Raw genomic sequence first — 27,795 nt, 5'->3', positions numbered from 1 at the left:
GACAGCTTTCTAGCTGTGCTAATGTAGGGAACTGAAGTATACAGAAGTGACAAAATGTATATTTAATATTAAAAAATTCCTTGCAGTCTAGTGAGCAAAGTTTACTTTCAGGGAGGTCAGAGTGTTGAATTATACATGGTTCTGAGGATCAGCAGTGCTCTTTCTCTGTATTTCTGAAAGTAGATGAGCTGAATTTTCCCCCATTTTTAACTGAACATCTGGGCTTCATTTCATAATACAAGAGAATGAAAATGCCAGTAATTTTCTATATGTGCTTTTTGTCTGTACCTGTGGACCATTGTCTAACACATCCTCTTTATATGGGACAGTAAGAAGTCTGGCAAGGCAAATCTTGGGTAAAATTTTGGTCTCAAGTCAAAGCCAGTCATTTTTATCAGCATCATCAGTGTATAGTCCTTACTTCTTTTTGCTTTCTCCTGAGATAAGCTATCAAAATACCTATTTTCCAGAGTTTTATGCTACCTGCCAATGAAAAGGAGACTTGTACTTTAAAAGTCATCCATGTTCTTTCCTGATGAGTTCTTAAGCTGAATTTACACACTCTGGGAAGGGCAGTCTTCTGGGATGGGCAGTCTTCTAGAAGATGCAACACTTGTTAAAGAAGTCTACAAATGGTACTTTATTTCACACCTTAATGTGCTTGTTTGGTGGGTCTAAAGCTGCCTCCACTGTTCCCACTCTGAAAGACCTGTTCACAACAGTGGTGTGGGTGACCATACTGAAATATGAGGTATGAGACAACCCAAAGAATAAAGTCTCTGTTTGTGCTGCTTATAAGGACAAATACAGGTACTCGATACATTATTAACATTGTTGATCCAAGCACTCTGAAAGCTATCCCTATCTGATGGGCGGCACTGTTGATAATTTTCCTCAGGTACCTATTGTGTCAACCTTGGAGTGTGTATTAATACATAATGTATCTGAGAAGATTTTTACTGTGCCACCTCATGGAGCAGAATCAAAACTTATTTGCCTTCAGCATTCCCAGTGCCAAAAAGTTGCAAGCTGTTCAAAAGGTGTAGAGAAGAATTTGTGACTTAAAAAGCCATGAGATGATCTAAAACAAAAAGGTTCTGCTGAACCTGAACTGCTCCTGTCTGATCATATACCATGGGAGCTTCACCGCTTCTGTGTTCTCACCTTGCCCTTCAGAAGACTGAATGGCACTTTTGACCTGGAGCATTGTTAGGGATTCAAAATCTCCTCGAAAAGGCAGGAAGAAAATAAGGAAAATTATTAAAGATGATAAGCTTAGAATGGAAACACAAAATGCACTTAAAGAAGAAGAAGAAAGAAGAAAATGTATAGCAGAAACAGAATGGGAGAGAGAGAAATTGAGAGAGGTAGATAGAGATAGAAGCTTCTCCTCTGAAGTCTCCCATTACCACTAAGTTGGTTTTAGATGAAGATGAAGAAACCAAAGAACCATTAGTGCAGGTTCACAGGACTATACTTACCAGACTGAAACCACACCAAGTGGTTTGGTGTTCAGTTCATGTGGGATTGCTGTTGTGAATCTGTAAAAAAAACAAGTCATTTTTTTTTGAACACTCATTTTTTTAAAAAGTCACTGACCATGTGCAAAACTGGAAAATGGCTCTGTTCCCAAAAAGCAAGGCAAGAACATGGACAGAAGGCAAGCTAGAAGCCAAAGAATCCATTATAACTTGAAGCTGAGGACTAGGAGCAGGCAGTCCCAAAGGGCAAAAGGCAGGAGCTTGTGCTAAGGGCCTGCAGCCAAGTGACCACAGGCAAGGGGTCTTTTGCCTGTGAGTTTCCTTCTTATATGTGATAGGTAGGACAAACCACCAGTTTGATAGCACAAAGCCACATCACCCATCCCAGTAAGAGGCTGATCCCAGACAAAGGTGCAGGCCTGGTGGTGGCATTACATTAGGAGGTTTCATCAGCCATGCCCAAGCTCAAGGCTTGAGTTGGTAAATGTGCAATGTCTGTGCATTCACATCACCTAAACAGGGGGCTCTTTATCACTGGTGAAATGACCAGGACCTTCAGCATGGCATTCTTTCTTCAGAGAAGTCCACTGTATTTTTCCATCCTTTTCTTGTAAGGGAACTATAATGGCTGTTGAGATCTTGCCTTCTTCTGCTTCCAGGTCCCAGGCAAAATGTTTGTGATTGCTCTGGAGATTGTTTTGATTGCCTTCATATTTTCCAAATATGCTTTTGTGTAAGTTTCTTGAGTTGAGATTTTCACATTTATTTTTCTTTATCTCTATAGTGGACTTTCAATGCCAGAGAGTGCATATTCTTATTTTCCATCAGTCTGCCTACATTACAGTTACTAGAAAGCTGTGTGTGCAAGTGAATCCATCTTCTTAATGCCTCTTTTCTCAGAAAGTAATTTAGAAACCTCTATGCCTTCAAAGCTACAGCTGTTTGGCATGAAGCTGTCAGACCTTGCCCAGATGTAGTTGCTGGGCATCATGAACTGAATTGTCAGCAGAATCCAGAACTTTTTTATTCATAGTGCTTGCAATAAGCTAAAGCACAAGACCTTTTTTTCCTATCATGCTACTGAATTTACACTAATTACATTATTCTGAACTGACTTTTAAAACTTAATAAATTTGATATGGATGTTGCTAAAGAAAAGTATCCAGTTATTACTTTTCTTACAGTGCATTTTGAAATTACTTAGCAGCTGTTCAGAATGCTCCTACATGTGGACCACTAATCAAATTGTCTGATTAGGTGAAATTCTAGACTTTCAGCAAAGTTTCCTCATGCCAAATTGCAGTAATAATTGCTCCATCACTTCTGCTCAAGGGATTCTCTCAAATGCTTCAGATTTAATTTCATTTCTAAACTGACTGTATAATTAAATAATACAGTCTAGCCAGCAGTAATCTTTCTCCATATTTAAATGTAAATGTTGCCGGTTACCAACAGCAGCCATAGCATCCCTAACTGGCTGCCTAATTATATGTTATGTCTAAAAAATGTTAACGTTAAAGCTGTGAAGTTAAGCACTTAAAAGATGGGCAATGTCAGCAATAATGTTGCCCAGGCAACTTGAATTTCCCTGTCCTTTGTTTGCATGCATGTTACAGTTTTTCATTAGATAATCATACCATTCTTTTTTTCCTCTTAAGTCCACTGCCTCGTTCAGTAAACTGATAGTAATTGCAGATTTCTTTTTATCTTCCTCATTAAGGGCATGGCTTCAAGCCTTGTTTAACTCAATTATTCCAGCCTTGCATAGCAAACATTTTCATTCCTTTCCCTCTCTGTGTTTCTGTGGTGCTCTTACCACATCTGTGTCCAACAGGGATGCCAAGTGTCAGGTTGCCTTACCTCCCTTTTTAGGGAGAGCTGAAGTTTCAGGAATCCAGACCCCTGTGATAGGAATGGAAGCTGCTGAAGTGATAAGATGTGGGCATGTGAACCATTTGTGAATGGGTGAATGAGTTGTGCAAAGACAAGAGGCTGAACCAGGGGACCTGTATATCTCTTTAGAACACCTCTACTGCAGGGCCACAAGAGAAGAATTCATTTTCAGACACCTTTGTATTATTAGGTTTTAACACCATTCTGGATGAATGGCTGATAAACACTCTATATTTCATGCAAAGTTGACCAGAAAATTCTTACGAGTCACAAGAGCCACTTCTCTGCACACAAATTCTTTGACAGTCAGATGACTTTTCTTCCTTTCAGTCTTCCTACAGTCTCTACAGCCTACCCATCTTCTGCAAAAACAAGTTAAAGGTCTAGATGGACAAGTCCTTCATCTTGACCAAACCTGGACTCATCCATGTTTGTATAAGAACTCCATCTCATATAAAAAAAGTAGGTAGGACCTTGAATAAATAAATAACATTTTGGGCTTTAAAATAAAAAAAATTACTTCCTCCTTTGCTTTAAAAACCACCAGTATCTCCTGTGATAGATCAAGTGCTATCATGTTTTACCTTTTATGTAGTAAGAACTGTTTCTGAAATGGGAAGAGCAGGATCCAGTCCATCCCTCTGTCTTCTCTAAATAGACACCAGTGCTGACAGTCTTGAACCAGCATTATATCAGTGTTTGTGAGTTCGGAGTCTTATTGATCTGCTCATTTTCCACATTTAGCTATAAATGTCTGTTGTGGGGGTTTTTTTTGTTTTTTTTGTTTTTTTTTTTAAGAGCCCTGAAAACCAGATTCTACCATGTAGAGCAGGATTAACCAAAGTGAAATGACTGAAGTCAGTGATTTAGTTTACAGGTCATAAGAAGCAGTAACCTGTACACAGTTCTTCATCATGCTTTAAATTTTTATTTTAATGGCTTTCTAAGATAAAGGGTTTTTTCCTTGTGTATTAGGAGATCACCTAAGACAGTAAAAACCTTGTGTTCTGCTAAGGGTTCTGTAGGGGTTACCCCAGCCAGGTCCTGGGTGACCCCTAGGGAAGATGCCTGTGGTAAGTGACAGTGAGGCAGGAGGCTCCTGGTAGCCAGCATTTTTGTTTGTGCTTCTGGACCTGAATGTTTTGGTTACTTCCAAATCCAGTTTTAGGTGCCTACAAGACTCCTTTTACTTTGTAGACACACATTCATTTCATCCATTTGCCTCAATGCACACTTACTCTGATTTTTGATTTTTTGTTGAATGTCTTCTCATCTACTAGATAATAACTGTTTCCTCTGAACTTGTATTTTGATACATTTTTTTGTAAGTAAAGTTAATTAACCATAAAGAAAAACAATGTGCAAACATGTTTATTAGTTATCTTAATATGCTGTATTTAGAAGAAAGTACATTTTTTAAACATTTTGCATTTAACTTAATTTATTAAGCAAGGGAAACATTAACTATAGTTAATGAAACTGATGGATCAGGTAATTAAATTGGTAGATTCATTCCAGCCAATAAGGGCTATATGCTGTGTTTGATATAATTTGGCATAAAAACTGTCAGTCTGCTTGGACACTTTTAATACCTCAAAAGGAGGTAACTTTATATGTCTAACAACTTCTGCAAATCTGTCCTTATACCCTCTGGGTTTTTAGTTAGTGGATCTCATCCCCTACCACCTGGATTTTATTTACTGCAACAGAAACCAGCAGCCTGTTTTTGATCCTGTTTTCAAACTTAAACAGATTATTCCAAGAGAGGAAAAAAAAAAAATTCTCTCAGAACCTACTTACAAAACTAAAAATCAAAGCTGCCTATAAGCTGGTGCTGGATTCAGTAACCCAACTGATCCCTTTTGTCTACCATTCTTAATATGACTGAGGTAGTTATTTTTCTTAATGGAGAGCATCCAAAGGAGAGCAACAAGGATGGTGAAGGGTCTGGAGGGGATGACTTGTGAGGAGCAGCTGAGGTCACGTGGATTGTTCAGTCTGGAAGAAAGGAGGCTGAGGGGTGACCACATAGCAGTCTGTGGCTTGCTTACAAGGGAAAGAGATGGGACTGGTGCTGATTTCTTCACTCTTGTGACCAAAGACAGGACTTGGGGAAATGGTAGGAAGCTGAATCAGGGGAGGTTTAGGATAGATATTAGGGAAAGGTTTTTAACCCAGAGGGCAGCTGAACTGTGGAACAAACTCCCCAGGGAAGTGGTCACAGCACCAAGACTGCCTGAGTTCAAGAGTTTGGATGATGCCCTAAGGCACACAGTGTGATCCTAGGGCTGCCCTACACTGGGACAGGAATTGGACTTGATGGTCCTGATGGGTCCCTTCCAACTCAGCATGTTCTATGATTCTATGAAACTATGAACTTGCATTTTTAACACCAGGAATGACAATGTTTGCATTATTGTTAAAAAAAAGAAAGAAAGAGAGTATAAATGTGTGTGTGCCTCAGTTTTTAACAGCATAGTTTGGATTAATCATGAAACAGCCTCATTTAGCTGTCAACATTACATCAGTTTTCTACCTCATTCCATATATAACTAAAGCAAAGCATCCCCTAATTAAAAGAAGGCTCATTTGATGCATCATTTTAATATATTGATATTACTTAATAAATTATAAGAAGAGTGTGTGGAGAAGAGAGAATGGTTCATAGAATTATAGTATCATTTAGGTTGGAAGAGATCTTTAAGATCATTGTGTCATCCCACCATGATTGCAACTATATCATAGCTTTCCCACTGCACATTGGATTCCAGCTCCTATTTGTTGCCCGTGCTGTGTGTATCAGTGCAGATGTACTTTAGTTGGGCTATTGATCCCTCAGCCTTTTTTGGGGCAGAAGCTCTAATTCCTACATGACCATTCTCAAGAGCTTCCGTGCTTTCTGACCTGCCTTGTGTCTTTGCTGTTGAATGTCTCTTCATCCTCTGTCTCCACTGAGATGGCAAACTGAAAGAGCTCACTGGCACACTGTTCCACAAACATTGGTGTGATGCCCCCAGGCTTACCCCTAACAAGCCTGGTTTTGCCCCTCAGTTCACAGCTCTATGGATGAGCCCTGCTAACTCTTGCACCAAAATTCTTTTTTGCCTCTGAGACAGCTGTACCCCATCTGTCATCAGACCAATGATGAAAAAAACCCAAAATCCTGCCAGTGACAGCAGGCTCAGAACCAGGTATTGTTCTGCTGGCTCTTCCCATTTTTTTCTTTATGATTCCCTGCAACTGGAGGGATAGAAAAGAATAGTACTGGTGCTACCACTAGTCCCAAGGCCCTAAAGTCTCTCTTGATTGCCCTCAGACTTCTAGTTCCACCTTCATCATTGTCTACCTGTAACATCAATAATGGCTGATAATCTGAGGGCTGTACCAGGGTAGGAAGCTTTCTATTCCAAACTTTATCCAGTGGCCCAGGGAAGCAGCAGACTTCCCTAAGAAATAGGTCCAGTCTGCATATTGGGCTCTCTGTTTCCTTCAGAAGGACATCTCCTGTGACAATGAATGACCCATCTCTTCTTCACGGAGGTGATTTTGACAAATCAGTGACACCTCCAAGCTGAATGAACCATCGTGCTTTCCATTGTTCAGTTCCACTTGCAAAGCATCCTATCTGTTACACGGGGCACTTGGGAAGGTGGAAGAGTCTCGTAGGAGATACTCCTGCTCCTCTGAGCAGGAGCTTGTCCCTTGTCCCTTAGGTCATTGCAGTCAGCCAGATGGAGAGAAAACAGGGAATTCTCCACATCATATGTCCTGTCTGGTGGGCCTGTCTGAGGGAAGGTAGGGCACGGTTCCCGTAGTCATTCAAGCCCATATTCCAACCTGAGATTAGTGTCTGGAAAGTTTATAAGTCTGAAGCCTTCTGACTTAATCAGTTTATCCCATTATTTTGTACTCTGATGAAGCTAGCTAGCTGTTTGACATGTATGCGTTCTGTCTCCAACAAAAAAACCTTACAAATACCGTTTAAAATTATAGCAGGCAGGCATGTTAATACATTCTAAAACCAAAAATTGTTTCTCTTGCCTATTGACAGATGAGAGACAAAATCATTCTTTCTGGCAGCCATTTCCTCTGAAGGTTGGGGAAGTGTTCATCTTCAGAAAAAGCATTTAGAACAGGCTAATTAGCAACTGAATTTCTGCGGTGATTTACAATCAGCTGGTGTCTGTAGTGCAGACTGGATGCAGACAGGTCGGTTCTGGCATGTGTTGCAGCAGTGAAAACCAGAGCCAGCATTTGCATTTCAGCAGATTACACTGGATTCACAGAATTGTAACTAGAAAGTCATTAGACCATTGTTTGTTTTGAAACTGAAGTTGGGGGTAGTCCAGGTCTCATTGAAATAGTTTAGGATTTTTGCCACAGCTTTTGGGGAAGCATCTCACTGTGAGCTCTGGCCACAGAAGAACTGTTTTGATAATTTGGTTACTGAGCCCCTTAAGCCTCCCAGCTCAATAGCTCTTAAATATTTAGGCACTGCTATCTGCAGAATCATTTCCACCAAGTCTAATTTCTTGTTCTACAACAGCCTGCTAATTACTTTATTATTTTTGTGAGCTACCCTGACTCTGAGCTGACTGTCTGGGGGGATGGGGTGTTAGGCTAGCAATAGTGTTTATTATATTCCAAACTGGATGTTTTCCTGTTTAGGGGTTAGTCAGGAAAGAGTATTTGTTTTTGAAAGGCTTACCACATGTTCACAGTCCTTTGTTTGCACAGCTGTAAGGTAACTTATTGGAAAGCATAGTCTTTCAAACAAGAAAGAATCATCTCCCAAGACAGCCATTTCACTTCCTTTGCGATCCAGCAGCATCTGTAGCTTCATATTGGGTATGCTTGGGTGTCTGAAATTAAAATCAATGTTTTTCTGATTATGTGGCATAAGACTAGGGTTTGGGTTGATGATACATGCAGATCTGCTCTGTGTGAGTGCACAAGGAATGTAATTTATCGACAGCTTGGAAAGCCATTTTGGCGTTACTAATTGTCATTGCTCTGCTCACGTGCTGTAGAACTGCAGGTGACCATAAGGAGAGAACAAGACTTTCACATGGGAGGCAGCTGTAAAGATTTCTTATTAGCTATAAATAATAAGTTATAAAGTATAGTTTGTTATAAAAACAATTTAACTTTGAATACATAACTTTTCAGCAAGTGAAGAATATGGGATTTAGTAGCACATATGCTTTAAGTAAGGTCTACAGGTATGAAATAAAACAAATTTAAACACATTCCAATCAAACAACTGAACTTAAAAGAAGGAATGCTACTAAATGCAAGCCAATAGTATTTTGGTGGGATAAGGTGAAACCACTGGTAATTTGTGGTCATAATGACTGCCCTCCTATGTGAGTGGAGAAAAAGACTACCCCAGGGAAGACCTAGTCAAAAAAGTCACTTCAACCCAGACAGACCTATAATGTAAGACATTGGTTCCTTATCTGGTTTTAGTCGTTACTCTGAGAAGTGAAAGAAATTAATTTTAACAAATCATCCTAGCAAAGGAGGATTTGATGTGGGTTTTTTTGTTTAAATTGTTTCAGTGCTTAAACAAAACTATTTTATATGTGGCTTGATACATAAGGATCAAAACAATCAAGAACATTTTGTGATTAAAACTGATTTTTTTAACAAAGGAAGTAGCTCAATGAAGTTAATGGCTGTGATTAGTTTTGTTTTGGAACAGTGGATATCATTGTCTCTTTCTTTCTTCGATTCGTAGATTTAAAAATGAAATTATTCTTGCTTTATGAGCTCCTCAATACCTTCTTAGCTCTAAGAGTACTCCTATACAGTGGACCAAACGTATGAAATAAACTACAATAAAGAAATATTCTGTATGAACAAAAAAGTTGTCAAAAAAACAGTGTATCAGTCCAACAGATGCTATTTCCAGAAAAATTCAACTTGTGCAATGGCTTTACTTCACTTCAGATTCCAGCAAGTTTTACTTGAATAGTTTACATTTAACTGAAAAAATATTTGTTCAGGCCTTAAACCAGGTTGTAACCTGTACTGGTAGGCTTTTTTTTTTTCAGTACTAGCTATTAGATTTTTTTGTTTGTTTCATTTATGCATATATAAGAAATTAATACATATAAAATCTGATATAAGAAGGAAGGCAGTTGTGTTGTCTAGTCTTAGTAACATATATTCAAATTCTCTTTGTTCATAGCTCCAGAGCTTGTAGTCATGTTTATAATACTATCTTCACTTTCTGGTTAAGATTTGGAAAAGCAGAATTTCTGCTCAGTGGGGAAACACTTTTGTATTGTCAGTTGTCTGCCTTTTTGATCTTCAGGAACATTTAAAACAACATGACATAAATTTGTCCCACTCTGCCTTCCCTTCTCTCCTGAAAAACCAGATGGAATCATATGCTTCCTTACCATAATTTTATTATTTTTTGGACCAAGAGACAGAGGTCTGGGTGTTCTTAAGAAACTTGCCATCTACATGAACTCCCTTTCAGGACAGGGGCAGTCCCCATCTGGTATTCAGGTGTGATTCTGGATCTTTAGACTGATTCACCTGCTAATGAGACCCTCCCCTTATTATTATTTCCACAGCTTTGATACAGTGTTTGCTATTTCTTCACATGATACCCTGTTTTGGATGTGTCAATACTCATCCTTTTTGGAGAAGATGAATCTTTCTGAAACATTAGTTTTATTCCAGACATCAGTAGTTTGTTATTTTTGAGAAATAAGGTGAAAGTAACTTGACTTGTTTGGATGATGGGCTTCAGAGTAGTTTCCATTCACTGCAGGAGTCAGTTCTTTGTCAGTATTTATCTCATGCCTTCTCGTGGTCTCTCAGACAGGACCTGTGAGGTTGGGCTTTTTGCTTGGTTGCCTCCTGGGTGCCGTGTGGGATGGTATCACAAAAGCAATCTTCTGCTAGCATGACTGCAGCCTGCCAAGACACGAAGGCATTACCACAACATTGGGCTGTTTTCTGAGGAACTGTGTGATGTATGATGAGGTCTAGTTAGGAAAAAATACCTGGGCAAAGCCCAGCATCTTTGCATCTTCCTGTTAATCTCAGCAGGTGGGAGCAATCTGACTCCGTCCAGTCCTGTGAGCTCGTGGTGGCAAACTCGATACAATTTTTTCATTTGGTTTTCATTAGGACAAATAGACTTTACTAATGACTCCATTTTCTGTTCTAATATGGTGACAGGACTGTCAAACAAACACTTTGGGAAATGTGTCAATTCAGCTAAAAATTGCATATAAGTATTTCCTGATGTCTTCCAAACAGTGAAATATTTTCTTCTTATATTAATTTTCTTTGTAATCTATTGGAGCCTAAAAGTGTGTCTGTGTTTTTTCCATATTTATACGCAATGAAGGTTGTTGCTAAGGGATGGCTACAGGCTGGCAGTGGTGTGAGCTAAGCTGCAGTGTGAGTCTGAAGCATTCTGGTTAGTGTTTCCCATTCAGTAGATGCCTCTTCCCTTTCCTCCCGTGCTTTCTACTTGCACTTGCATTGTGTTTACACTTAATGCAGATAAGATGTGCCCCACCATTGAATTTTAGCTCTGCAACAATTTGTAACCATCCTTTAACCTTCCCTGCTTATGGAAGAGGCATATCCAGCAGGCACATCCCACCTGGTGTGAGGGGCTGAGCAGACATTCTCGAGCACATCAGTTTTGTCCTTGGGAGTACACAATTAAATTATTTTTCCCCTCTAGTAACAGAATTTGGGACTTTTAAAAAACTTCTTACTCTGAGGGAAGTGAGAGGTGATATCTACAGCAAAGACACAGTGCCTGGGGACACTGGGGGACACCAGACATTGCTTCATGGCTTTACATTCATGATTGTTCATGAGGTACCATGTTGAGTGATAGGGCTGAGATCTTGTTCTTTGTAATGTCTTGTAGATTTGTGTAAGGAAGTGAAATACCAGGTTCTATTAGTTTGGTGATACAAAAGCTTTTTGGTCCCTCAGAATAATCCTGTGCTTGTTCATTTGCCTTATGCAGGTACTGTACAAGCTTAAAGAGTGCTCCTGCCCTTTTTCAACTCTGTTTCCATGCGAGAAGAAATCAATGATAGCCAAGAATTTCTTTGGCACAAAAAGCTTGGCAACTTAGGGATGTTTGGCAATGTCCTTATTATGGACCCAAGCCCAGTGATCCTTTCAAACATCAGCTTATCCAATATCTTTGTAATTTTCTTGCTATTAATCTTTTTTTTTTTTTTTTTTTTTTTAACAGCATCTTTATTTTCACTTCTGGATATTGGTTTTTTCCATTCTCAGGCCTCATAATTTACAGTCTCACAAAGACTTTCATCACTACTGTCTGTGCTTTGGGCAGCTTCTATTATTTCACTATTCAGACTCCAAGGTTTACGTTTTTACCTCTCACCTCTGCCATAGCAACAGGTAGACATTGCAACTGGTGATGTTCATGGAAGCCTTTAAAAATTATTCCCTGGGAAGATCACTGAATTTCCAAAACCATTCACTGTCAATATCAATTAACTTATGGGCAGACTAGATATTTTCCCTTGGCTCTCAAGGAATTTTAGGACCTTTATTGAATGCAGTCAGAAATACTGACCAACCTGTGAGAAAGCACAGCCAAAGAGAAAATTCATAAAACAAATCACTGGTGGAATTAACAGCAGGATTCATCTCCCGTGGCCTAGCTCGGAGTGTGGGATTTACACAGATTGTAAAGCAGCAGTGTGGGATTAATATAAACTTCTTAGTACTTGTCTCTAAGCATATTTGAGGTAAGGTGTGAAATGCTGACAGCACATTTAGGTGTCCTGGACCACAGAACCATCTCTGGGCAGCTGGGAATGCCACCAATACTTTGGTAGCTCAGATGCCACCGAGATGTTCATGTGAAGTAACATGCAGAGATTCAGTGCTTAAAATTTTTACAACAGCATCCTTTGTAAGGACTAGATCAAAGACCAGCTGGTATCACTGAGCAGGAACTCAAAATCTATGATTGCAATTCAAAGAAATGAGACAAAATATTCTGACAATAGCATATGTTGCCGGGATTGCTTGAAGATAAAGCTTGATGTATCAGTCAATTAAAATCAGAGTATGCCAGCACAAATCCAGTAGATTTATTCATTCCTTTACTCTTTCTTTGCTTTACTTGTCTGAGTGATAGATCATAAGCAGCTGCCCTTGATGCTTATGATAATGCTTCTGAAGAAGAAATAGGTAAGCAGAATGATTGTTTTAATATAAATTCTCAGCACCGGTGGATTTTTTTGGCCTTAACTATGAGAACACTATGACTAGAATTACATGCAGAGGAAACCAGGTCTGGAAAGGACCTCAAAAGCTCTTCTAGGCCATTGTCCTAAAGTTTATGCTGGACTCTACTTGACTGGGATTGTTCCAGGATATTTAATTAATCTCAGCTGAAGAAGCTTTGATGTTGAAGACCTCACATGATCACATCTGCCTTCCCAGGCAGTCTTTTCTACTGCTCACACTGTTGGAAAGTTTTTCCTAATGTCCGAGCCTAAACTTTTGTCCTGCATTTTCCTTCTGCTCCTTCATATATAAAACTGCCCATACGATAATGCTGAGGTTGAGATGGGGGAGAAATGAAGTGACTCTGGGGGTAGGAAAAGCAAATTGTGTGGTGCAGCTTTTCTGACAAGGCTGAGATTTTGCCGGTAGGAATTTTGCATTTCTGAGAGGCTGGAATGGCCTCTTCCAGCTAAAAACTGCACAAATTGGCACAGCTGTCCTTGCAAACCACTGCTAGAATAAATCTTACCTAAATACACCTTCAGTTAATGTCAAGGGTTTGCATTTTTGGCTTCATACAAACATCAATCTGTATGTAATTGGAGAGAAGTTCTGGCCTAATGTTCCATAACAAGCAGGTCCCTTTTGCATGAGTCCTTCCAGTGGCCCAGTGGCCCAAGGACTGTTCTGAGCACCATTTCAATTGGAAATGTGTTAAGATGATAAATATTGATTAAATGATAAAGTGTGCATGACACATGAGGAAGAGATGCTGGCCAAAGACACTGAGACAGAAGCAACTTGTCCCCACATAAAAATTTCTGCAGAGGATATTTCTAGTCAGCCCTAGGTGCATCAAGATTTGAGAGACCAAGAGTTACCCTTCTGTCTGCTAATGCCACAATCCCCCCTTCTCTTAAGTTCTGGCTGAAGGGATTTCTTGACAGCACTGATACAGGATGCATAGTTACACATTGTGAGGACTGAGCAGAAAGGCCATTTTAACTCATGAGTGTCATTACTGCAGTTAAGTGGCTGGCACAAGTCCTCCTGTTTGTGTCCACATCTTCTTTCATGTAATGGCAAACAGAGTTCAGAGCGGGTGTTTATTTTTTGAAGCAAGATGCTTTTATTTCCTCTTCATCCTGCCCATTGTACGTGGGCAGAAGCATTCCTTCTTCTGCAGGCTTTTAGAAGCAGTTTTTACCTAGATATCTTTGTGTCCAGGTAGAGAATAAAGTATGCTGTAAGGAATGCTGGGTGCTGCCCACTACAGTGACAACCCATTAAAATATAATGATGTGCATGTACAGCAATCTTGCAGTAGCTGCTGAGATAAACTTGTATTTTCTGAGTCCTCATATTGTGGTTTTTGCATGTGATGTTTGTGTGCTGCACATTTTTCTTTTTTTTTGAAACGCTGGAGAATGTCTCTGAAGCTGTTCATGTTTTTGAGAGCTCACAGACTTTGATTTTTAACCTTTGGGTAACTCAGATGTTTCTGAAGCAATGATGATGGGAAAAATCATGGATGTGCCTTTGTCTCCTCTCTAGAGGATACACTATCACCACAGTAGAGATCTTGAAACTTAGAATCTGAAATGAAGTCCCAACCAAACTCTACGAAAGAATACTTAAACCAGAGAATTCAGCTGCTTAGATGCCATGAAAGAATTCTGTTGATTGTAAAGAATGATCTTGTTGGGCTCTGTTTGTAAGTGTTTTGACGTGTCTTCAGCTGGTATAAGTGAGCATCATCACTTAAAAAAAGCTTCTTCGAAATTCTTGAGAATTTGGTCACGTATCAACAATGTTTTTAAGCCAAAAAAAAAAAAAAAAATACCCAACCATTTTATTTAATGAGCATTTAGCTATCTTTCCAAGAGTACTATAGATCTGATTATTTTAGAGTTTGGGCATTTTCTTTTAGTAGTTTAGTATTTTTTCATAAATTGAAGCTATCCTTTTGAGAAAACAGTGGCATTTAGGTACCATTGATATCCATGATGCTTTCCTCTGTGCAGGACAGACTTGGCCAAGACACTTCTCTGCTTTAAATGTCTCAAAATAACTCATGGGGTCCGCCTTCCATAGTCAAAAAGGAGCCTTCTCCCTTCCACCATTTGATGTTATCTCCAGCCTCAGGATGTTATCTGGCTTCTTCTTAAGACCCATAAATATTTCCTAAGAAACTCAAAACAATATTTTGCAGTGACTGTGGAGCTTTGTAGAGCTTTTGTCTCTTATGTCCAGCAGCGTTATTGGGATGAATTTGTGTTTTTTCCAGTGCTTGATCTGGTGGCCAGTTTTCCCAGTGTGCTTGATGATGGTAACATGGAGTAGCACACTTCACAAGATCATTTTTATTTTATGCTGTATTTTCAGGAAAACAACTCGGTGTTCAGGTTGTTCATTTTTAACAGGTAATGGTGAAATGGGTTCAATATACGTTGAACTTGCAGGTGTCTTATTAAGTTATGTGGAAATCATTCCTGTTATAGAGTGTATATTATAGCATCACTGCCCATATCACACCCATTCCAGGATTTCTGAAGAATTCCCTGACACTTTTATTAGTTATTGCCTGGCAAGTTCTGTCAACATGGGCTAGGGTTATTGGTTCAGGTAAAGCCAGTTCTGACACCTTCTGATATCACTGAAAGAGAAATGTAACTACTACTAGATGGTGGATAGTTTTTGAAACACTAACACATACTAGCAAAGGGATGCTTTGCATTACTGTAGGTTGGTCAGGATGCTGTCCTAACATTTCCTTGTCATCCTGATGAAATTTATGTTCTGCTCTCTTACCACCTGCTGATTATAACTGTTTCTGAAGCACTGAATAAGTGCAATAAAGTGGCTTCTCCACAAGCCATTAATTTCTTTAAAGCTATGTACCACACAAAAGGCTAAAATGTTTTTTGTTTGTTTGTTTGTTTATTTTTAGTCTTGGAACTGAACCAGGTAATTGTTCCCACATATGGAGCTGTGCTGGATCAGCAAAACCTTCATACTCCTGAATGGGTGGGTACTTCTTTGCTTTAACTATGACTGCATCTAATCTTTGCTAGTACAGATGTGCAGCAGTCAGTAGCTGTTCCTGGAGACTGGAATTTCTTTGCATTTGCAGCATCTGTAGTTCTTCTGTGTGACTGAATCTGAGCTGCTATATCTCTGTTTTCCTAAAGGTACCTGAAGTCTTTCGGATGTCAACAGGCACTGGACTCAATTGAAAGTGACCAATATATATTGGCTATAAACTGATACATACACCTGCACCTCCTCTCAATATATAATTATGTACATGTGTGCATAGGATTTCTGTGTGTGTATACAAGGATAAATAGTTCTGACCACACTCTGTATGTAAACACACATTCCCTATAGATTCATGCACATCCAGGTGCTAGTTGGCCAACGTGTTCTTATGGAAGGTTTGGAGACACCAAGAAATTCCTTGCTCCAGACAGAGTGGAGTGATAAGAAGAGGCATCCATTCCTTTTATGTGTGGTTGAAGTTCCCAGATCATCTAATGTTTTCTGTACTTAACAGGAAAGTAACTCAGAAAGTGTTAAGATCCACTGCCTCAGATCTCATTTATCTCTAGGGGCTGACCAGTTGACCTCAGCAAGCCCTGCCATGGCACATACTTTGCCAACCTGATGCCCAACTGGCATGCTGATAAGTACACTTTTTTTTCCCTAGAATGGTGCAAATACAAGCTACAGTTGCACCTGGTATAGGTGGTAGCTATATGCCTGGATTTTAAAAGCTATAAAATCATACACTTATCCTAAAGCTAATGCAACAGCTTCATATGAATAAAACAAGTCTATTCTGCATTTTCTTACTCTAATTAGACCGAGGTTAGTGTCCCTGGCTTTGGGTATGTAGCAGTTTTCTATTCAATCTACTTCTGCAGATGGGTCAGTGTTACAGCAGGACAAGGTGTAAAGAAACAGATTGAACCGTGTCAAGAATTTCTCACTGGACCGATTGATTTTAAGCACCCATAAGCTTCATGATGCTTTTCACATACAGAGATCATTCAAGAAATTGCTGTAATCCCTGGAAGTGTTCAAGGCCAGGTTGGATGGGGCTTGGAGCAATTTGGCTGAGTGGGAGGTGTCCCTACCCACACAGGGGTGTTGTAGCAGGATGATCTTTAAGGTTCCTTCCAACCCAAACCATTCCATGGTTCTGTGATTCATATTAAGTTTGGAGATGTTCAGATAAATTATGTTTTGGCCTGGCCACCAAACTGACAGCTGTTTTGATTCATATCAAACCAAAATGGGAAGCAGAATCATAAAAGAAAGGGACAAAGGATTTCCATAGCAGTTTTGTGTTTCAAAAGCATTGTAACTGGGGGGATAGATTCAGTCTTCATTGCACTAAGGTGCCCCAGAGCCTTGGGGAGCTGCTCTAGCAGCTTAGCTGGCAAAGTACTTGCCATAGTTACGGGTCTGGGGTTGTTGTTCCTGACTCTGCTGTAGGAAACAAATACCCAAAGTATCAGGAAGTGAGTTTCCTTCTGGGATCTGGATACGCTCACTTTCCCTGCATCAGCATTTTGCTTCAGGGTGTTCTTTGTTTCAAGCTGATTTGGTGTTTGGAAAAATATTAAAACATTTTTGGGAGTGTGAGGTGGAACCAACAGCTTCAGTTTCCCAGCTGAGTGCCCTGACTAGGATGTTATAATAACCCTTCTTAGACTCTCCTCGTGGGCCAGTGGAAATTTGTTTTTAATGTATTTAAATGAAGTGAAATAGCATCAAACCAGCCAGAATGTCATATACCTTGTGGTTAGAACAGTCCACTCTGGGCAACCTTGGTAGAATTTATTTTTATTTCTACTGCTGATCACCTGGCAAAATCAAATTTTATTTTTGGCTACATGTGTTTACCACCAGTTGTAATTTCAGCTCAGTTTTAGCAGCATCTTTTCTGCAGGTCCTCCTTGTTGGCCACTGGGTGGCTTCAGAGGGGACGGAGGGGCAAAAGATAAAATTGAGACCCACTGGGCCTCTCTGTGAGATGGATGAGTGCTAATTGTAACTAGAAATTGAAACCTAGTAGGAACCTTAAACAATTGACCAGAAGGGAAGCACTGCACCTTTTGTCTAAATTTTGATGAGGCTTTGCAGCTGGAAGTTGTCTGGAAATTTAATTTATTTTGCAAGTTGCCCTGGAGTAGCCCAAACTGAGTAAGCTATTGGCTGATAAAAACAGTGCTGATCTTCTTATGGTGCTGTCTCTGATTAGAGGTTCACATGCTAAGTTTGCCACAAGATTCCTGACTCATCCAGCACAGGAGCAGGACAGTAGTCTCCAAAAAGCCCAAATTCTGTGAGGATGTCGTTTTTTGTACTTCAGCAAGGTGCAAATGTGGCAGGATATGTCAGGGGAGGAAAAAAAGGTTGTTATGACAGAGAAACTGAGTGAGTCCTTGATAGTTGGATTTGGGTTTCTGTGCAAGACTCACAAAGTCACATCCAGCTTTTGTTTATTTCCTGAGTGTCAAAGGGAGCATCTGTGGCCCTGTCTGCATTAGTTCAAAGCAGTCACGTGTGGGTCTGAAAATGAGTGTATTGCTCTTTGAATAGAAAGAATTGCTGAGCTCTCTGGAAAGTTGTCACTATCTTGCTGTCTCAAGATGAATCTCCAAGTTTAGGAGGCAGTCAAGAGGGTTTGGCATTGACCTCTAGGTGCCCTATGTGATCATCATTACTTTCTCTCCTGGGGCATCTTATGAAATTAAATTTCTCAATATTTGTAGAATATTGAGATTCTATGAGGAGAGTACCATGGGCACAGTCAGAGGGAAATCCCTGGTTTATGTGTCTGGCTGTTTATATGAGGTGTAACAAAAATAACATTAAATTAAAAAGATGTTAAGGAGTATTCCCTAACTACTGCAAATGAGGTAGAACTATGACACATGGTTGTGCAATTAAGTAATGCATTATAAACAACATGTACAAGGAAGACAAAACTGCACAGGCAAATTTAAGTCAAGCGTTTCCTGGCTTTCACAGGTTTAATCTCACAGTCTTAGCTGCTTTTTAGATAGGTAGTTTGAATTTGGATATCACAGCAAGATATTTTTTGAGAGCCAACACTTGCAGAGGAGAGGTAACTTCTTTACATTGTCTGTTACTGCTGCCCCTCAAATACAATTTCTGCAGGGAGAAGGCTTCAGGGAAGTCTGAAAGAGTGAATTTCCCAGCTCCTGCATCCAGAGAAGGATGGGAGGTACTGAAAAGCAGGTTTTCAGCAGAGTACTGTCATCACCTCTCTTTAAAAGTAGGGACATGTGGTTTCTCTCTGATCAGGAGTGAGTGGAATTCCTTCTGCTGGCACCAGCAACGTGATGCTCAGACAGGAAGTCAAGTGGGTGTCTGGTCCAAACTTAGCTCAGGGGACAAGGCATCCCCATGCCTGGCCAGGTACCAACCACTTCCTGCTGACAGAAATGTGTGACTGTAATGATGCCCCCCCTGACCTCCTCATTTTAATGCTTTGTCTTCAGTCTCAGCTTATTTCATACCAAAAATTTCTTTGCATTTTGAGGAAGTGAAAAAACAAACAAACAAGTCTGATAAAGTACTTACTGATAATCTCATTGTTGCTAAAAACAGAACTAAAAGAGTCCTCTGTTGTGTTCAGCAAATATGAGTCACAAGGGAAAATGTTAAAGGGACAACCCTTTTATGGCCTTACGGAGACAGACCAGCATTAGTGTATGATATGCAAATATGTTAGATCTTACTTATATCTCATATCTTCCTGAAATTTTTATCTCTTTCAGAAGTAAATGTTTGTGTTGGCTCCTGTGTCTGATAGTTGTGCCAGGAAGTTACTTCTGTTGGTCACCTAGAAGATAAAGTAATAAAATATCTTGTTATATAGCTGTGACAGTAAGAAAAACTTCATATTTCTGTAACATTTTTTCCAGATGATCTCAAAGCACCTTACAAGTAATTATATTCCATACCATCCTGGTAATATAATTTATTGCCTTTTTATTGACTTCATTTGAAGTTTCCTGAGGCCTCTAGAGAGAAATAATTCTTGCCCTAGGAAGAGGCATTCTGAAATTTTCACCTACATAAAACCCACAACTGAAGTGTAACCTGTGGGTCTCCCACAAAGTTGTCACTGTGTTCCAGTTGGAGGATTTTTTGCAGGTGCCTGTCAGCAGAGGTGATGTTACACAGGCTCTGCTCTGCTTTCCCTGTAATGATTTATTCCCTGGCATGCTGCAGGAAGCTGCTTTGAAGCATATCTGAAAATAATATGAGGTCACAGACAAGTTTTTTATCCCTCCAGTAGTGATTACATTTGATGCTATTGACAGTCACACTAAAGGCCCGTGTAGCCAGAAAAAAGCTCTTATTTTATCCTTCCACTTAGATAATTCATTCCTACAGAATGTCTTGTTAGTAAAAAAAAAAAAAAAATCAACTTGCATTGTTGTGTTTGTTCAGGGTGTAGTAAACAAATAACTGCAAGTCCTGTGCAGATATTTTTTTTCATGCTTGTCTCCATGCTGCCCTTCCCACCAGTGCCCTCACTGAATGTTTAACAATACAATGCCCTGAGAAGCCTGGAAAAGTGAAGACAGGTTTCTTTGTCACATCACTGTTTTCTCTCCCCTGGCATGGAGAATCACTGTTGCTGAAGGGAGCTTCCCATGCTCCTGTCATCTTCTGCTGCAGATGTCACAGGTAGCCATGACTCAAAACATCTCAAAAGTGAGGCAAGACAACTCTCCTTAGGTAGTGACAGAGCTGTAGCTGAGGAGGAGCACACAGCAGTCTGTCCCCTGAGAGGAGGAAGCTCTGAGTCAAGGGGTGAGGGTCAGTCCCAGGGTGTTAATTTAGAGCCAATTCAGTTGCCTCAGCCTTTAGCCTCTTGTGTGATGGGGAAGGCTTCTCTTCATTTCCTGCTTTCCCTTCTCTAAGTCCTGCCCTGGAGGCTGTTAACCAACAGCTGCTTGTAGTGGATTATCAGGGAAAGAAGGAAGCTCCTTGTTCATTTTTCAAGGTGGCCACAGCAGGCCAGAATCATGGAGGATTAAGGGGAGTGTGATGGGAATGTGAGGAGTGAGGGCCACTCACACTCACGGTGTGAGTGGCAGCTGTGATGGCAGAGGGATACTCAGGGCTGGCAGGAGACCTTTAGTGTGTCTGCATCCATGCAGCACTTCCCAGGTCTGGCAGGACCCCACCTCCTGTGTGTACATCCCCCTGGTATTGAGGACCCAAGCAGTGGCTCTGCAGAACAACTCATCTGATGCTGGGGAGGTGGTGGCTGCAGTTTATGCATTTCTGGGCTCTTTGTTACCCCAGGCCACCTCCGGCCTCATTCCTCAGGGTGATGCTTACCTTGCTCCTGTGCTGAACATGAAGGCAGAGGTACACCCACATGAACATGGCTGTGCTGCCTCTGGGACAGCCCACATAAGTGTATTCTGTGTGGTACAGAAAGCTTTAGCCATAGCCTAAATCCTTCAGATTCCTTCTGCTAATAGAGCAGCTAATAGTTCCTCATCTCTCAGTGATTGTACAGCACTTGGAATCCAGAACCACTGTGGAATATGTGCTAAGTATAATTAGTATTTTACAGCTAAATGTATTTTATTTATTTATTTATTAATGGTGTAATCAATATTAACCTGCTGACCACGAGGGTATTATTATAGCATTAGAGTGCACAACTGATTGCCTCAGTCAGTACTTAAAATGTGATTATGCTGAGGCTAAGAAAATTACATAGTGCAATAAATAAACCCCATGTTTGTTTCTCCCAGAACAAAGAGGTACCAATGGGCCTGTTCATTATTTTGGGTTCTAATTTGCTACTGATACTTAAGAAAAATTGTATGTATTGGAATTTCAGCCCCATTAACTTAAGTCTCTATGCCTAAAAGCTTGTGTGCATTTATATGAAGATATTTGACGATACTGTCAAATAATATTACGTAAGTTTAAAAAGAACAAATATTGTCTCAGAAAAATGATTAACTTCATAGTACAACACTTCCTTTTGGTTTTCAGTCTTTTTTTTCCCCCTGGTAATTATGTTGAATAATACAGGATTTTTCATTACCAACTATCCAGTAGGGATTACAAGATACATCACACTTTTCAGTTAATGTGGCTGTTGGAACCTTAACTATTACATTCCCTTTTTCATTTTACTTCCTACTTTTAATTGAGCAACATTTAATGTTACATTACAAGTGATTTGTGGAGGTCTTGATCTCTTAAGTATTCAGATCTAATGAGTAAATTCTGTATTATTATTTTATTGATATATGAAGTGACTGTGGGTAGGTGAATCGAACATTGCCCTAGTGATTAAAAGCAACAGAGATTATATTAAAGCAGTTAGCTTCATAAGAATGAACTTCCTGGATCCATGCAGTCCATTGTTGATTATTCTTTCAGTTATATTTCATTATATATATGCACAGTATAATTTATGTATATGTAGAGAGAGAGAGAGAGAGACAAAGAAAGTTTTATGGATATGGTAACATATATATACTCATGTGAATGAAATCATATATGTAAGTTCATGAGTCAGAATACTGATTAACAGGCAGTCTTTGCATATGGTTATTGACAATCCAGTTAAGACCATTGTTACTAAGTACCGGTTTTATAAGCCTAGAAGAGATGACATTTAAAGGAAAAATATTTAAACAGTGAAGTTATGCAGTCACAAACCATAATAAAAACTTGTAAACTCAAAACTTGATCTGATGTTGATGCTATCTGCAATTTCTTTCTTAGCTATGCTGTGGATAGGTGATATAACGAAAAAGAGCTTAAAGGTGCTGGGGAAAAAAATCTATTACTACTTCTATGCTTTCAGGTGCTTGAATTTCACAACTCTGTCTCTTTAAACAGAAGTTATTATAATGCTGTTTCTAAGATTCAAAGGATGAAGAAGCCCAATTTAAAAACTTTCTGGTTTGTGCTGCAGTGACTCTTCCCCTTATTATTCATTATCACAAGGTTTGGGCTCTGGGTTTCCAGCATTGCAACACTGAGCAATTTTAGCCTGAGCCAGAGCCTTCTGGGGTCCCAGGGGAGAGGGGATGCTGGGGGGCTGGGCTGGGTGCCTGGGCACCTTCACCTCCCTGCACCCTCCTTCTGCTGCTGCTGCTGCCCCCAAGCTGTCTCCCAACAGGGGCTGTTGTTGGCTATTGTTTGTTGTTGATACTTTTCCCAATGGGAATCTAGGCAACATGAAATCATCATGGTTATCTTTTAGATGAGCCTGGAAATGGTTGCAGCAGGACTGCATTTTACACCCATGGCTAATCCACAGTGGGAGAAAAACTTGCCAGGGTCCCCTCTGATTGCTTGATGGGTCTTTGGTAGCTCTAACACTCAGGAATTTAGAAAACCACATGGGTGACAGAGATACTCAGTGTCGTTGTGGTCTAGTGTTGCCATCTGAAAGTTTAAAGTATTTTTTTTTTCTTAAAACTTTATTCACAGGGTGCAGTTTTATGTTGATTGGTGAGTGCCTATGTAGTTCCTGGATCCTAGGTCACAATGTGAAACAAAAGTACAATATGAGCTGTAACATTGGTTGTTTGTCAGCATATATATATGTGTGTATGTGTATATATATTATATGTGTGTGTGTATCTATATGTGTATATGTATGTGTGTTTGTCACAAGTTATGCAGCACAGCTGAGACTCAAAGACAGCTGTTTTAACCAATAATCTGCTCAGACTCTTTGAAGCAACCAAGTTAACAAAAGCTCTCTGCAGCAGGTTCCAGCCTTTGTGCATACAACATAAAAAAAATGGTGAGTTTAAACTCCCTTGAGTTTATTTAAAATAGGGAAACTTTGCCATAATTATGGGGAGACACATTTTGGTCGACTGTTTTTTACTCAGACAACAAACAGTAACAAAATAGCCCACGGGGCTATTTGGAATAAAACTCCTGGGAATTTTTGTTTTGGAAACACTGACAAATGTGGTTCCTAAAACACTGTATGCTCTCTGGAACTGGGGTGCACCTGACTGAAGACTGGAATTCTTGTTGGTTTTGTCACAGTTGAAGAACAACCATTCTGACACCATAACCACATTTCCCTGAGTTCTGTGGCAGACCAGACATCCCAGAGCTCCCAAAAGAGCCTGGCATCCCTCATGAAGACTGATGTGCACTGACAGGGAAATTTCAGTGACAGGACATCCAGGAACCTTTTCCATTACTCCAAAGACACAGCATATTCAAGAGATTATTCTGGGTGGTTTTGCCTGGCCTGATGCTGCCCTGGGGTCTCCCTGCCTGCTCAGGCATCTGGAAGACAAGACTCTTGGAGGTTTTGTATGGGAGTCTTGCCAGCTTTGGAGATCTCACCATCTCTACTGCCATGCTGAGTCCCCTTTCAGCCATTTGATATTTACTGACTTCAGTATCTCTGACTTCAGTAACACTATGGATGGATTTGAATAAGTACTTGAGAGTTTGCTGCTCATTGCATGGCAGTTCTGATCAGACTACAGCTATGTTACCTGAAAGGAGGGGTTGTTACTTGTTGTAGTGCCCACAGAATACTAAGAAACTACAATAACAAGCATTCAGATTCCCCCATCATCAGTGTCTCTGTATTGTTTCACACATGAAATAACACATTAAGATGTTATTAGTGGGTATGACAATCTATCCTGCTTTCCTCTGGGGACTAGATAATGGCTTATAGATATATTAATGCTTTTGATTTTGGCATATATTGTAACATGATGGATGTGTGGCATACAACAATGGGGTTTGCTTGCTGAGATGTTGAGAATAAAAAGAGAAATAAAGCCACATAGGATGTGTCCAATTTTATAGCACATCTCCAGCCTGGCCATGTCTTTAGTCTGTGGGTAATGGTGGGTTTGAGTATTGGCATGCAGCAAGTTACTTTTTTTTTTCTGGTTGTGGGGTGGGTTTTTTTGTGTTCAGGCATTTTTTTATAATTTCAGAGTTGCTTAAAAAAGGACACAGGTGGGACCACACTAATTCTGAGACTCACATCAGACAGTGACATATCATGTACACAGTCTATCTAACAGTGTATCAATGATGGCATACAAATTGCTTGACAGATGTGTTACTCAGGAAAGGTACTGCATCCCAATGCTCCTCCTCTTGCCAAAAGCTAATAATGCTATTTTTAAAGAACAAAAATAGGTCAAAGTTCTGGTGTTCTTTTGTCATGCAGAGACCTCCTAGACATTTTTTTTCTCTGTTCTACACCATGCTACTTTTGCTGTCACTTTGGTCTTCATGTTACATGAATCTGCTATGTGTCAAGTTTCTCTGTTCACTGAAATGCCATGTGACAGAAGCAAGTAAGGAGACAACAAGTAAATTTCTTCATATTAACCTATCCTACCTTGCCTTCCAGGCTGATTTTGATGATAAGCCTGACTCCTTGTTCTTCAGTGATGGGCAGCGAAGAATTGACTTTGTTTTGGTGTATGAAGATGAAAGCAAAAAAATTACTCATAAGAGGAGTGACCGTAAGAAGCAAAAGGTAGGTTATTTTCAGTATAAGCCTAAATCATTTTTTGGCTGTTAGAGCAGTGGGCAGAAAGGATAGTCCTCTCACCCAGAATGGCAATTGCATTGCTCTGCCCCAGAAGCCCCCTTGGGAGCTGGGACACTGAAGCTCATCAGACTGAGCAGGAACCCAGAGTGAGCTGAAGCCAGCAAACTGCTGTGTAAATGGGCAGAGCACTGCACATCATATCTGTCAGTGTGTATTAGGTCATTTCAGAACATACTCCCAGGAGGTAACCCTTCAGGAGGTGTGGTCAGAAAAACGGTAGCATCAGATTCCGGTTAGAAGTGGATCTGAGATCTACAGAGTAGGGCAGTTTTCTGTATCTACAGGGATTGATATTTGGGCTTTGGTATTAAAAAGCAGGTTTACAGAGGAACCTGTAGAAGGAGACAGCTGACCAGATGCTCCAGATCACAGTTATGAACATAGCTGCTGACATGCTGCACAATGAACCTAAGTTATTCATGGGAAATAATGATACATCACTTTGCCACCAAAATCTCTCCCTATACCACTCCTTCCTTTAACACTTCAGCAGCCTGGTCCTCCCTAGGGGACCTTGCAAAAGCTTCTGACTCAAGTCAGTGACTGTTTGATGCTCTTTAGCAACTATGAATGACAATAATAAACTATCTGTAACTGTTATTTTTAATTATGTCAGTAGGTCTATCAAGGGACTACATCCATTACGGCACCCAAGGCCACAAAAACAAGCTTAGCCATTCCACTGAGCTGTTTTAGTTAGGAACTACCTCAGAAATATCTGTCCCTGGGACCATAGTCCCCTTGGCATCAGTAGGGTTTCATAGAGCCCTACAGTGGGGGGATGTTGCATTAGACACATGATCACAGGATAAGCAACAAAAAAATAGTTAAAAGAAGTAATTAGGAAAAAAAAGCTTCCCCTTTGGAAACAATTGTTTTTATCAATTAGCATTTTATATTTATGTTTGTAATATATTATATCCATTGCCCAAATTTACTTAAAAATATAATGAGTGTATGTCTCAAACAACGATGGAAATTAAATGGGAGCAATGACGTGGTGTGTTTGACACAGCATTAATATTAGGACGTTAGTCAGAACAAAACCATGAATAATTAGACCAGGAGATTGTGGGTAATGAGCTAGATGCTTGCAAAAAAAAAGTTTGCTTTCAAAGTCCTACAAAGATCTGCAGCCACCCTGAATCTTTGGCATGCTGAGGAAGAAGAAGCAGCCTACACACACACAACAAATGTGGGAACAAGGGTACATTAGACTACTGATCAGGTAATGTAAAGACTGAGTGGATGAGGAGCAGCTCTGTGGAAAAGAGCCTCATGGCCTTGGTGGACAGTGAGCTGAACAAGAAGGAACCATGTGGCCTGGCAGTGAAATGGCCAATAAAAGCTCTGTGGACAGAAGTACAGCCAGGAGATTGAGACAGACAACTGGGGTAGTGTGGATGTGTCAGAAGGAAGCTGAAAACAATAGTGGTAGCAGTTCTCAGAGTCAAGATTCCACGGACAGGGAGAATATAAAGCCATAGGGGTTCTGTGGAAGATGTGGGCAAGAATTGTGATACTGGGAATGTGTATGGTGCTGAAAGGGCAGCAGAAAGCACAGAAAGAGACAAGGATGAAGAAGTGACAGTCACAGAGGACTTCCAGGGACGAGAACTAAGGTTACAAGTGTGATTACAATGACCTGGAGAACTAATGGGAAAATGCAAAGCTGACCATGAAACAGGAAATGTTACACACAGGGTGATTTACCAGAGGGCAGTGAAAGGTGGGGGATGAAGAGGAAGTGGAGAGAGGAATTTGTTCAGTGAGTCAATCACGGAGGCTGAAATGAGTCACCTGCTCATAACACAATTCCTGTGATGCAGCACAAAGGTGCTGGCTCCCTCCCTCTAATACCTCACCTGCAGGCATCATGAATTTAGAAATTGATTTCCTTTAGCTGTTACTGGAGGAACAGGCTTTTAAAATGTGAATAGTTATAAGCTTCCTAACTTTTTCTAGGATGGGATAGCTTGCAGGTCAGCTCCAAGCACACAAGCACTTTAGTCACCTCGAGGGCACAGAGGTTCTTCATCCCACATAAGATCACTTGCTATGCAAGTGGAAGAAGCTTTATGTGCTACAAATATTTGTTCCCTGCACAGACATTGTCAGCACTGATAACATTTTTCTTCTGGTTGCTCCTCCTGAGCAGGATGCAGCACGCTGCCTTAGGCTTGCCTCACATTCATAGTAAGAGTGAAAGAAGAGAAACTGAGAATTAAAAAAGAAATAAAAGTCAACAGAGTATCTGGAAAAAAAAAGAAACAAAACAGATGTACCTCATGTCTAAAATGTAAAAAAAAAATTACATTTATGGTACAGTTTTGCATCCTTGGAATTCCAGGAAGGGAATTAACGTTTTGGCCTACGACAGAAAGCTGTGGAGATGATGTTGCCCAAGATACATAAGGCTTCATCACTGTTGGAATAAAACCTATTGATAGCTTGTCTTTACTGACACTATTTTTTATTTGTTTAAAGTTTTCAGGGCCAAATGACTTCTACCCTTGTGGTGAT

At 40.1% G+C, this 27,795-nt stretch overlaps 1 protein-coding gene across 6 annotated transcripts in view; it reads left to right on the top strand.

Moving 5' to 3' along the window:
- ANO6 (anoctamin 6) overlaps positions 1-27,795 on the top strand; it is a 74,773-nt gene that overhangs the window by 11,459 nt on the left and 35,519 nt on the right. For 5 of the 6 annotated variants that reach the window (XM_071733553.1, XM_071733552.1, XM_071733555.1 and 2 more), the window contains exons 2-3: positions 15,580-15,656; positions 25,069-25,197. In XM_071733553.1, coding sequence (XP_071589654.1) covers positions 15,580-15,656; positions 25,069-25,197 — 206 coding nt within the window. The remainder of the gene's footprint in view (positions 1-15,579; positions 15,657-25,068; positions 25,198-27,795) is intronic. The other variant, XM_071733554.1, reaches the window with a different exon arrangement.

The sequence above is a fragment of the Heliangelus exortis genome, chromosome 1 (genome assembly GCF_036169615.1).
Source record: "Heliangelus exortis chromosome 1, bHelExo1.hap1, whole genome shotgun sequence".
NCBI classification, from domain to species: Eukaryota; Metazoa; Chordata; class Aves; order Apodiformes; family Trochilidae; genus Heliangelus; species Heliangelus exortis.
Note: the sequence above shows the minus strand (reverse complement) of the source record. Positions and strands in the feature narration are given on the sequence as shown.